Raw genomic sequence first — 12,813 nt, 5'->3', positions numbered from 1 at the left:
AGTTGAGCATTTACCTGAGGTAGATACACTCCTTGGAGAGAACAATCATGGGAGAAAGAAGGGCTGTTTATGCACAGGGAGACAGCTCAGGGGGCAGGATTACATGGAGGTAACTATCGGGAAGAAGTGGGAGGGGAGATATTGCACTGTGGTAAATTATAGTCAATGTCATGAGACAAGGTATGTGTGAACTGCTGTATGGAAAGTGAATTTGCTCTGTCAATTTTCACCCAAGTCACAATAATGAATAAATAATAAAAAAAGAATGTCCAAATATATAACAGAGCTAACAAGGAGCAAAGTTACGGTAACTTCTTGGCCACAGCCAACCACCCTGAGGGAGCGAGTAGCTGGACCTATCAGCTCAGGACCATGGTCGCAGGGGACATGAAGTTCAACTGGCATAACATACTACACAACAATATTGTTCTACATCCTACTTTGGTGAGTAGCGACTGGGGTCTTAAAAGCTTGCAAGTGGCCAGCTAGATGCAACAGTGGGTCTCTCCTTGTCCAGAGCAAAGAAGAATGAAGAAAACCAAAGACACATGGAAACAATTAGTCCAAGGGACTAGCAGACCACGTGATCCTCAGCCTATATGACAATGAGACCAGAAGAACTAGATGGTGCCCAGCTACCGCTGTCAACCACTTGGAAAGGGATCAGTGCAGGAGAACCTGGATAGAGTGGGAGAACAATGTGGAACAAAACTCAAAATCATAAAAAGAGACCAGGTTTACTGGTCTGAGAGAGCCTGGTGAGACCCTTGAGACTATGGCCCCTATAGGTCTGGAAATGAACTCACTTCTTTGGCTTCCAATCAAATAACAGACAGACATATGGGGTGAACATTTACATCACTTAGATACACTCCTTGAAGAGCTCTGGTTGCACAGTGCCTAAGGCATCTGACTGCTAACCAGAAGGCTGGTGGTTCAAACCCACCAGCCACTCCTCAGAAGGAAGACTAACCAATCTACTTCAAGGAGGGATCACTATGAGTCAGAAACGACTCAACAGCAGTGAGTTTGGTTTTGGGTTTTTTAGATACACTCCTTAGAACAATCAATTGTGGGAGAACAGAAGGGCAGTGTTTGCACAGGGAGCCAGCTTGGGGGCAGGAATGCATAGGAAAGGACACAAGAAGAGGTAACCATGAAGAGGAAGTGGGAAGAGAGCTGTTACATTGTGGGTGAACTGCAGTGAATACCATGAAACAAAATGTGTATGAACTACTGTATGGAAAATGAATTTGCTCTGCAAACGTTCATACAAATCACAATAAAAATGAACAAAACAAAAAAAAGCAGCCTGGCAGCAAATACCTGGCTCAGAGGCCCATGGATCACATTTCCACCTGCCTGAGGAAGTGAGAGCAGGAATAGGGGAGCCCACTCCAGGCTGCCTCTACTATACAGGCACAACTCCTTAGGTCCTGGGATGGCACTTGCATCTATCCCTCCTAAGTGCAGCGACAGGTAAAGAATATGTGATGCTGTTCTGAGCACACTGATAACTGAGGCATTGTCACCAGGCCTACAGCTGAGGGGGTTCCCCAAGAAAAAAAACAACCAAAAATCCCAAAGCAAACCAGCAATAGATCCTAGGGACCTCAACTGTTTTTGTCCTCTCCAACAAGAACCTTCCAGCAGAGAGTCCCAAACAATGCCTCCCTTATACCCTAAATGGTTTGTTAATCCTTTTGAGGAACAGGAGAGAGTCTAAGTTTTGGAGTTAGACAGACCGAGGTGTGGGTTCCAGCTCTATCACTTCCTAACTGCTGTCCTTACCAAGTCACTCCCCTTTCCATGCCCTTCCAATGGAATCAAAACATGACCTTGCAGAGCTGGGGCAAGCCCTAGATGGTCTGTAGATGGAAAAGCTAGCCCAGGGCCTGGCACATGGTAGGGGCTATGCTTTGGTGGATCCTGGCTGTTTCTCCCCTCCACACCTGTCCTCTGAGTGCTGGCTCCTGCTGGGCCTCAGAAGGTCTGGCCTGCTGCTCCAGGCAGGAGGAACCTGGCCCCAGGGCCAGTCACACAGGTGTTCATCACTTACTTGGCAGGCTTCCCAAAGGCCATGTTGTCTTCCTGTGAGGGACAAGAACACAGGTCAGTGGGGAACTTGCACCCATCCTGGAGGACTGCCCTGGTCAGTGGCTGAAGTATAGTGACTCAGAAGTGGGCCATTGGCATAGGTCTTACTATGGGATGGCATCCTATTTGAAGGGCTGGAGGCAGCTTTCCCGTGGGAATACAGCCACAGAGAAGTGCATTGGGAGAGCAGAGACTGAGCTCTGGGTTCCAGGTGGAACTGATGCTCTGCGTGGCACTCAGTCTCCAAGTTTTGTGGTCAAGCATCTGATCAAGAGGAGGCAATTTCCTTTGTGGTATACACGATACCAGTCCTCTGACCACACAACCCAACAATGGTGGCCAAATGGAGCCCACCTCTGCGCCTGGGGGAACATGAGCCATGTGACTGCCTTCGGAGTATAACGGGGGGTGCTGGGTCTAGAGACTTCCTACGAGGAAGACACTTCAGCCAAGTCCTAGATTTGCCATAGTAAGATCTGGGGAGGCAGCAGCTATGTGGAGACAGATTCAGGATGCAGAATCAGGAAGATCTTGCTGACAGAGATGGTCAAAGATGAACAGGCTGCCTAGGAAAGCAGTGCCCTGAATGCAGTGCAATCCAATTATCAGAAAAATGTAAGGCAAGGAAAGCAACGGGCATGAAAGTATTTTTTAAGTGGCAAAGTGACAGACACTGTTATGAACAAAATGACTATTAATATAAACAGATGGGTGCCACCACACCCCTTTATGCCAGACTCAAATGATCAAATGGCAACCTGGAAATCAATAGGATGATGCAGCCTATCTGGAGCAAGCCCACTAACCATCTTGGTTACATCCCTGGGAACACAAGCTGGTTCATCCTAGAAGCTCCACCCCTTTTTTCTCCATGGCTGTACCCAGGGAACCAGTCAACCTTCCCTTCCCCCCACCTGTGACTCCCACCTTCTGAAGGTCCAGAGATGTAGTTCCTGGATGGGCTGACTCTCCACTCTTGCCTCTAACCCCTACCCATGTCTCAGGACCCCAAGGGTGGGGGCAAAGGGCTGGGTCAGTTACTTAAGAATCCTTCTGGCCACACTGCCCTCCCGGCCTGTCCTGGAGGCAAGAGAAGGGGGAGAGGGGTCAAACACTGGTGAGTGCAGAGGGGCTGAGTGTTATCTGCATTCTCTGGGGTCTGAGGAGACAGGAAGCCTGCCTGTAGGCAAGACAGGTCAGCCTTCCACTGGGACCCACGAGAGCAGGTAAAGGGGACTCACCGAGACAAAGTAGGGGCCAGCGAAGTCCCGAATGACTCCTGTGGATGTGCAGATGCCCATGTGGCCAATGATGGGGAAAAACCACCTGTGAGAGAAAAGAAGGGAAGGGGCAGAATTTAGGGGGTCTTTCTGCCAGATAGACACTGGAGATACTCCATAGGAATGTAATTTGTGTGGTGAGTGCTGTGATTAGAGTGGCCCAGGAGGGCTGGAGAAGCACAGAAGAGTGGCAATTAGTAATTAACAGCACAACGAGACACCACCACACTCCCACTGGGACAGCTACAACTAAAAGGGCCGATAACACGAAGAGGAGATGAACATGAATGGCAATGGGAGCTTTCTTTCACTGCTGGAGGGAGTATAAATTGTTTCCATCAGTTTAGAAAAACAGTTTGGCAATATACTCCATCCTCAGCAATGCCACTTCTGAGTATACAACCAACAGACTTGAGCGTGTGTGTCTCTCAAAGCCATGTGCAAGAATGCTCCAAATCAAAAACCAAACCCACTGCCATGGAGTCGATCCCGACTCATAGTGATCCCCATTGGGTTTCCAAGGCTGTAAATCTTTATGGAAGGAGATTGCTTTATCTTCCTTCTGCAGAGCAGCTGGTGGGTTTTAACCACTGACCTTCTGGTTACCAGTCAAATTCTTAATCCACTGAACTACTGGAGCTTATAAGAAACGCTCATAGCACCTTTATTCAAAATAGCAGGAAATGACATTTGTTAAACTCAATGAACTTAAAATATGTATATGTAAATTATCTCAGTAAAGATGATTTAAAAAAAGTAACTAGAAATAATCCAAATGTCCAACAACAGTAAAATGAATAAATAAATTGTAGTATAGTCAGACAGTGAAATACTACACAACAATGAAAAAGAACAAATTCCTGCTGCACACAGCTAGGGCTCTCAGACATTAACACTGAGCAAGAGAAACTTCACATGGGTACATAAGGTTTATGTGAAGTTCAAGAAAAGGCGACACTAATCTATGGTGCTAGAGGTCAGAGGCGGGGTTATCTCTGCGGTGGACCTGACTGGGAGGGATGCACGATGCCCTCTGGGTGGTAGCTGCATGGGTGTACACATATGCAGAAGATTTACGTACTCTGTAAATTATACATCAAGAAGAAAAAAGTGAAAAAATCAGGGAGGGCATTTACACTATCTGTGGTGTTGGTGTTGGTGTTGGTTGGAGTTCAGGCAAGGCGTGCTTGAGGAAATGACAAGGAAACAGTATCTGCAGGGGGAGAGAACAGGAAAAAAGCACGATATATTCCAGGACCCAAATGGTCCGGTTTTTTTTTTAGCCATTGGCATTTTTAAAAAACCGTATCTCAGATGGAGTCTAATATGCAAAACACACAGGAACCCTATTCTGTCGGCAGAGTCTGGGGGCTGAAGACCTGGCTCCTGTTTGAAGAGGACTCACAGGGCCAAGCCTGGTCTCAAGGCCAAGAGGATGCATTGGCAGAACCCAAGTCCCCTGCTAGGGAGGTGGAGGCAAAACCTACAGAGGTGCTGCTCAAGAAGCCATTGTGAGGAAAGAGGTAACTATGGGGAGGAAGTGAAAAGAGAGCTGTTACACTGTGGGGAATTGCAGTCAGTGTCATGAAACAAAATGTGTAGGAACTGCTGCACGGAAAATCAATTTGCTATGTAAACTTTCTGCTATGTAAACTTTCGGGAGCTCTGGTAGCGCAGTGCCTAAGGCACTTGACTGCTAACCAGGAGGCTGGCGGTTCAAACCCACTAGCCACTCCTTGGAAGGAAGGTGGGGCAGTCTACTTCCGTAGTGAAACCGTCTCGGAAACCCAAGGAGAGGTGGCTATGAGTCAGGGCCGACTCGACGGCACCTAACAACAACAATGTAAACTTTCACTCAAATCACAACTTAAAAAAAAAAAAAAAAGCCATTGTGAGGGGCAGCAAAGGACTTCATAGAGGTGATGGCTTTTAACTCTGACCCTGTGAAAGGACAGAATATCAGCAGGCAGAAAACTCTGCAGCAGCAAAGTGTTGCATGTGTCTGGAGAACAAGAGTGTCTCATCCACACCTGCACAGAGAACTGAATAGAAATGGGGCGTGAACTTCTGGTCACGCTGGCTGGGCATCCTGGGGCTTCCACCTTGCCTCACGTTGCTACCATATAGCAGAGGACCACTCCACAGATGGTGCTTTTGAGAATGGGGAAAGACCAAAGAGATGTTAAGCTAACAGGACAGTCTTTTAGCAAAACTGATACTTTCCTGACTATCCCTTTCAGTTTCTATCATAATATTTAATTTTCTTCATAACACAAATCACTAAAGTTCTCTTACTAGTGTACTTGTTTACTGTCTACTTTGTTCCACCAAGACTTAAACTCTTGAGAGTAAGGGCCATATTTTATTCATTCCTGCAGAGTTTCATTTCCTAGAACTATTCTAGGCACATAGGAGTCACTTAGCAAATGTGTTAAAAGAACACTGAATAAATTAATGAACACACTTGAAAAATTTTTATTTTGAAAGGACTCAGACTTGGATGCTCTTAAGCAAATCCGTAAGCATTTGAAAGCCAGTATGTATTTTAACTTAATACAATAATTAACGTGATTTAAGGATCAGCAGCACATAAGGTAAAAAATCCCTTCTCGCACCACCTTTTGATAAACCAAAAGCCAAACTCACTGCCATTGAGTCGAATCCAACTCATAGCGACTCCCACTGGGTTTCCAAAGCTGTAAATCTTTACTGAAGTAGATTGCCTCATCTTCCTTCCAAGGAGCAACTGGTGGGTTTGAACCACTGACCTTCTGGTTAGCAGCCAAATGCCTTACTCACCTTGATATGATAGGGGATGAGATTTAGTCAAAAGATTGCAAATTATGAGTCAGAAGACTGAATTTTGGATGCCTTTATGAGTCTTGTGAACCCACTTAAAACAATGACACCCAAATCTCAGCTTCATCAGGGAGTGGCTGTGAGATTAATAGAAAATGGGTGTGAAACAGGTTGGCAAACTGTCCAGCACTGTAAGGAGTGGTTACCGCCATCAGCTGTCAAGGATGAAGCAGGAATGCAAACCAAGTAGCTCCTAGCTGAAGCTCCTAGCTCAAAGGGGGCAACAGTACCTAAGCATCTGCTTTCTCTTCCGACACAGGCTGGTGCCACAGAAAGAACCTTGGCCTGGGAGGCAGACACCTGGAAGACAGGTGGCCTCGGAAGCAAACACACCAAGCCCTAAATCCGCTTTGCAACTGAGATGGTGTGTGATTTCCAGCTTCATCTGTGAAGCAAAAGGTTGGGCTCCCAGATGTTGACATTTGGAACCTGTGAGGTCCCAGCCAAACTCCTACTCTCACTTCCAGACCCAGCAGATGTCTTACATACAATAAATGATCAGTAACACTTGTTCAGTGAAGGGAAAAACCAATGAATGAATGAAGAGGTCTCCTCAGACGTGGTAAAGGGCTCCTATCTGTACGTCCATAGCTCCTGAGCTTCCCAGCCACAGACCCTTTCCTGCCGGTCTACAATGATCTTTCTCTCCGACTAGACCAGGTGTAGTGTATGAGGGCGGGAAGCGTTTCCCATCTGTTAGCTGAAACTGGCGCCGTGGGCGAGACGTGCGGGCCGAGCTCCCGGGCAGGCCAGCTACGCGTCGGGGCAGGAGGCCTCCCGAAGACGCCGTGCGGGCCCCGGCTTTCTCTGGGCCCTCCTCGTCCCCGGCTGACGTCGGAAGAGACTCACGTGAGCACCGGGATGGGCGTCCACACAACGCAGTAGGGGAAACGGCTCCGCTCCATGTCCATGGCGCCACCACCGGAGCTGCGGAATTGCTTCATGTCCGTCTCGGCCGCCGTCGGCGCCTCCACTTCCGCCATTCCGGGCGGGAGTAGCGGCAGCGGCAACAGAAGCGGAGAACTCCCTTCCGCTTCCGCCATGGCTGCGCGCGCTCGGCTCCAGTTTGCCCTGCTGCGGCGCCGCTAGCTCCTTGGCGTCACTTCCAGGAGGTTGGGTCCGCTCAGCTTGGCCTTCCCCCGGGAATTGGAGCCACGTGCCTTGGGCCCGGCGAGCCTTGCCCCCTCCCTCTGCAGCTGCTGGGCCTAGGTTTGGTGCCGCCCACTTTGGGAGGCTGCAGACGGGATTCCCTCAGGCAGCTCGCAGTTTAGCGTGGGTGAGCGACAAAGAGCTCTTTGTAATTCAGTACAACGAGGGCTCCTAAGAGGTGTGGAACAACCGCTATTTATTGAACGTTTCTTGGGTGTCAAACACTTGACATACATTGTTTTTAATCTCTATAAACTGGTTACATATTAGGCATTTTTTTCGCATGTTACAAGTGAGAAACTGAGACTCAGTTAAGTGAGATGAGTGGCTATGGCTCAAACCCGTCTTTCTATCTCCCTTGCCCTTTTCATTCTGTAGTCTAAAGGTTTTTTTGGTTTATAACAAGGTAGTGGTAGCAAAAAGGAAGGACAGACCAAAATATTGTGTGTGTAGTGTGTGTGCATAATCAAGGGAGACTTGCTGGAAGATATTTGAACTGAGTATGTTTGCTAGGTGGTGAGGTGGTGATGGGATGTGTATGTGTGTGTGTGGGTGGGGGGTGTGTGAATGCGGCCATGAAGAAGGCAGGAAGGCCCACCAGAGCTCGGTGTGCAAGGGAGTGTGAATATCGTCCTGGCTGGAGTTAAGCCTTAGATGTGATCCAAGATCTTCATTGCACAAATGGGAAAAGGGAGGCTCAGGGAAGATAAGTAATTTTCTGAGATCACACACAAAAGGCTTATGGAGAAGTCGGGCTTAAATCTTGGAGTCTTTTGGCTTTTTAAAGGATGCCAAAATAGACAAAGAAAATAGGGATCTGCTGGATCGGGAGGGGCAATGGTTTGCCCTGCTGCGGCTGGCAAGAAGGCTGACAGCAGATAAAAATCAGGCCACAGGGAATATAGACAAATCCACTCAAGAAGGTGGGGGCTGTGCCTTTTTGGGAGAATCTGCCTTCCATTAATGAATTAGCCTTCCTCAGCACTTATTTGGGGAAAGCTTGCTGTCCTCTGTTTTAGCACCTAATATTTTAGTGCTTTTTTTTTTTTCTGGTACATGTGTCTCTTCTCTGGAACTCTACGGTCCTTGACATCAGTAGCTAGCATGGTTCCTGGTGCAGAGCATCTGCCCACTAGATGTTTACTGATTTATTGAATGAGCAAATGAATGTTTTATAAAAGCTTTCCAGATATCACAGCTGAAAGTGATTCTAACCCGCTCAAAATTCTTTGAGCATGTTTGTACTTCTTCTGTGACCCGTATGTAGAGTGTGTGATCCTTGAAGGGCAGCCGCCAGCAGCCAGCACAGGGCGTGGAATAGATTAGGTGTACAGTATACATTTGTTGGATGAATAAATTTCATTACTTCTTGATTCAATCCCTGTAGTTATCTAATTTCTTCTTCTGGGTCAGGCTCCTGGGGAGGGCTGTGCCTTAGACATCCCTCTACCATCTTTGTCAGCCTGTAATAACAGCACAGGGCTAGTGGGTGCTCTTTAAACAACTGCTGTAAGTATGGATGAATAAACAGTCTAAGTTTCTTTCTCAGGGCCTGCCACAATTTCAGAAGGACTAACATGCATATTGCATTTAATTTGACAGTTTTCAATGACTTTGCATTGCATTTCGGATAAAACACATACTTTTCCATGGTCTACAAGATCCTATATCGTTTGGATCCTACTTCTTTCTTACGTATTTGCTATACTACAGCCACCCTGGCCATTTTCACTTCCTCCCTTGTGCCATAATTTTTCTCATACCCCAAGGACTTGGCACATACTTTCCTCTCCTTGGAATGCCTCTCCCCACCCCCTTAAACTGGCTAACTCATCCTTCAAGTCTCCGTTTAAATGTCTCTTTCTCAGAGAACCTTTAGCTGCCATTTGACCTAAATTAGAAAGTCCCTGTTAATTTCCCTTGGAATACCCTGTTCTTTTCCTTAATAGCACATTTGTAGTTATGTATTGTTTGACTCTCCCACTGCACTGGAAACTCCTTGAGGGCAGAGACCATATTTGTCTCCATAGTTTCTGTAAACACAATGCCTAATATAGTGGTATTTGCTTAATAAATATTTAAATTGAATGAATGAGGAATACTTATAGACTTTGTTTCACATGCTGGCTACCCACAATCTGAGACCAGCAACCTAGCTTGCACCTGCTACCTCCAGCTGCCCCAAGCCTTTTTTAATAGCCTGTGGAGGTCATGGGCACAGTACTCAGGCCTAGGGTTGACCAGAGAGTCGTAGCTCCCCTCCTTGTGGCCTGCATCATCCTAACCTTGCTCTGGGCAGCTGCAGAAGTAGGGCCCTGAGGAGGGCCAGGTACCTGGAAAGATAAGCCAGCTCCGTCTCTGACTCCTCTGGAGTCTTCCTGTCAGTCTTGTCTTCTACCACAATGTCTCCAGAGGAGCCCCCTGACACACACATCACCTTGTTTCTTTCACTCAGTGGAACAGCCTCTCTGGTCTGTGCCCTTGCCTCCCCTGCCAGTGTTACCCTATCAACCACAGGCAGATGGGAAATCTCCACTGAAGACTAACACTTCCTTCTAGGCTCAGAGGCTCACAGCAGGGCCCTGGAAGAAGTTCCTGTTATGGAGGGCTCTGGGCAGGATTGGTAGGGCTCAGAGCTACCCCTCCCCCAGTATCCACACCAACCTAAGATAGGAATGACCATCTGGATCCAGTTAGGGGGCTAGCTGGGGGAAAGGAAGGATGGCAGACCTGGAACTGTCAAGCTGAGAAGGCTCCTGGGTGAATGCTTCCTGTTTGAAGGGTGACCACAGGTCACCTCCACTCTCCGTGGAAGTCCCCGCACCACCTTAATCTGCCTGTGTCCTAGGCCTCAGGGCTCACATACCTCCTCTTTCAGAACATCTCTTGCCTTACCCTGGCATTCAAGGCCGTCCATAGTCTGTTCTCAAACTTCCTTTTTCAACTCATCTCTCCCTGCCTCCCTGAGGACTGGCCTCTCTGGGCTGTTTGCCCTTCAGAGAACAGGCCCTGGGCTTCACACTTCCATGCCTTTGCTCACACTGTTCCTTCAGTGGAAATGCCCTTCCCCTATCCTCCTACATCCCCCTTTCAAGGTTTCCGGTAAATGCTCCCTCCTCTTTGCTCCCAGAGCACGAAGTCTGTTCCTACCTACTGAATATTCATGTGTACTTGCATTAGCATTAGCTGTTTACATGTCTGTCTTCCTCAGGAGACTGTGAACTCCTTGAGAAGGGGACTGACTGGATCTATTGGTCCCTGTAGCCAGCACAGCACCTGGCAGATAGGAAGTGCTCTGGGAATGTTGCCGGAGCTATTTGTTGACCATAGATGGTCTTCTTAAGGGCTCTGGGGAAGAATCACCTCAATCAATAATCCCGAGAAGCAGGGTCGAGCTGGGGGCATCACAGTCACAGGTTGGCGGAGCTGCAGTGGGCCGCGCTGCAGTGTGTGTGGTGTGTGGGAGGGCAGTGTCCTCTGCGCTGCAGCCTTTCTGCTCAGCTCCCTCATTACTGCTATCATTACCTTCTCTGGCTCCTGGAGACAGCCTCTCTCCATTAAGCCTCCTCTTCCAGGATGGCTCCAAAACCTTTCCATGGTGGGGAGGGGACCAGAACAAAACAGAGCCCCCAACCCTTCAGACATCAGTATTCGCGAAACTGCTTCCTCCTCCATCCCATTTTACGGATGGACAGACGGACTTCCCTGGGGTCATGGAAAGCACAGCTAGGACTGGGATCGAGCCCCCTGTTCTAGAGTGGGCAGTAAGCATGTGGGTTAGACATGGGAACTCAGGAGTTAGCCAGCCAGTGCAGTGTTTGAACCACATCACACCTTGGGAAAGTAACTGACCTGTCAGGGCATCAGTTTCCTCATCTCAGGGAAATAAATCACATTTTGTAGGGTTTTTGTGAGGTTTATTTGACAAGATACACTTGAGCAGTGCCTGGCCTGTAATAACTACTCTGTCTACTACTATGACAGTTACACCATGCCTACCATTGCAGGACCGTCCGCCATTTAGAAAGCACTGATCAGCATCTCACTGACCTGTATCCTTATTACCAGGTATGACACCTACTTTACAGATGGGGAGAATGAGCCCAGAGCCTGAGGTTTAAGCATGTTAGAGTTCTGAACCCCGACCTTGGGCTGTCTCTGCTGGAGACCCCTTTTAGGGCCATTAAAGAGTGATGAGGCCCCGACCAGCCTTGTTAGCTGCTGTCCAGTCGGCCTCTGACTCATGGCAAGTCCCCAGATTGGGACGTTGTGATCCATGGGGTTCTCAGTGGCTGGTTTTCGGAAGTAGATTGACAGGCCTTTCTTCCAGGTCTGTCTTAGTCTGGAAGCTCTGCCGAAACCTATTTAGCATCATAGCAACACATAAGCCTGCCTGGACAGGCGGGTGGTGGTTGTGCTTGAGTTGCACTGGCGGAGAACTGAACCCATGGCTTTGGCAGGAAAGTCAAGAATTCTACCACTGAACCATCACCCCTTCCAGATTATCCTGAGCCTGTGCAAATCACCATACAGTAAGTGCAAACTACAGCCTCCTTGGGACCAGGGCCTATTTTAGATCTAGAAAAAGAAATGGGTTCGGTTTAGGATGCAGAACAGTAGTGGCTCACACCTGCCATGGTGCCCCTCCACACGCCTTCCTCCAGCCCGCTTCCTCTGTCAGACATGTGTATCTCTAGGGCCAGCATAGAACCTGGCACACAACGGGGGGTACACAGTGAATGACGGCAGAATGTACTGGGGAGGAGTCACACTTCATAAAACCCACCATTCAGGAATCACTCCCAGCCCTCACGTTTCCTGTTCCACACCCTGCAGATAATCAAAAGGCTCCAGGAGGGAGGGGCCGGCTTGTGTGCCTTTTCATTAACCCAGTGCCCGGCCTGGTCCTTGGCATACACGAGGAACTCCCAAAGTATCATGATTCATTAAAAGAAAATGATTTTTAAGAATTGGACTGGGATCAGGGATCAGGGATCTAGTCCTGGCTTTGCCTCTCTCTCACTGGGGGTGTGTGTGTGTCCTTAGGTAAGCCCATCCCTTCCGCCCGCCCCAATTCATACAAGGCGGAGACAGGGATAGATCAGTGGTTTTGAGTTCTGGCTGCACATCAGAATGAATTTGGGGTGCTTTAAAATAATGGATGCCTGGGCCCCATGCAGGCTAATTTAAACCGATAAACTCTAGGGTCGGGCCTTGGTAGTTTTATGTAAAACCAGGGCCAAGAACCTTTGAGCTACATGCTCTCTCTCATTGCCTTCTAAACTGTCCAAGCACATTTTGGCATGCTCCTAAACAGACACAGGCAGCAGGCCTCCTGAGGCCACACCTGCCCACCGCACACAGGGGTCCCAAGTTCTAATGTCTGTTTTGCTACAGATACACTATGCAGGCTTATGTGAGCCCCACC

General features: G+C 48.3%; 1 protein-coding gene across 1 annotated transcript in view; it reads right to left on the bottom strand.

Moving 5' to 3' along the window:
- The window catches only part of TMEM222 (transmembrane protein 222), a 13,312-nt gene extending 6,033 nt beyond the window's left edge, over nt 1–7,279 (bottom strand). Inside the window, exons 1-3 of the mRNA XM_007935796.2 lie at nt 7,086–7,279; nt 3,339–3,423; nt 2,060–2,091 (exon numbers count right to left, since the gene is read on the bottom strand). Of these exons, the coding sequence (XP_007933987.1) occupies nt 2,060–2,091; nt 3,339–3,423; nt 7,086–7,279 (311 nt within the window). The remainder of the gene's footprint in view (nt 1–2,059; nt 2,092–3,338; nt 3,424–7,085) is intronic.
- Nucleotides 7,280–12,813: the final 5,534 nt, after the last annotated feature.

This window comes from Orycteropus afer, unplaced genomic scaffold (genome assembly GCF_000298275.1).
Source record: "Orycteropus afer afer isolate SDZICR_OR568_19922 unplaced genomic scaffold, OryAfe1.0 scaffold00031, whole genome shotgun sequence".
Classification (NCBI taxonomy): Eukaryota; Metazoa; Chordata; class Mammalia; order Tubulidentata; family Orycteropodidae; genus Orycteropus; species Orycteropus afer.
Note: the sequence above shows the minus strand (reverse complement) of the source record. Positions and strands in the feature narration are given on the sequence as shown.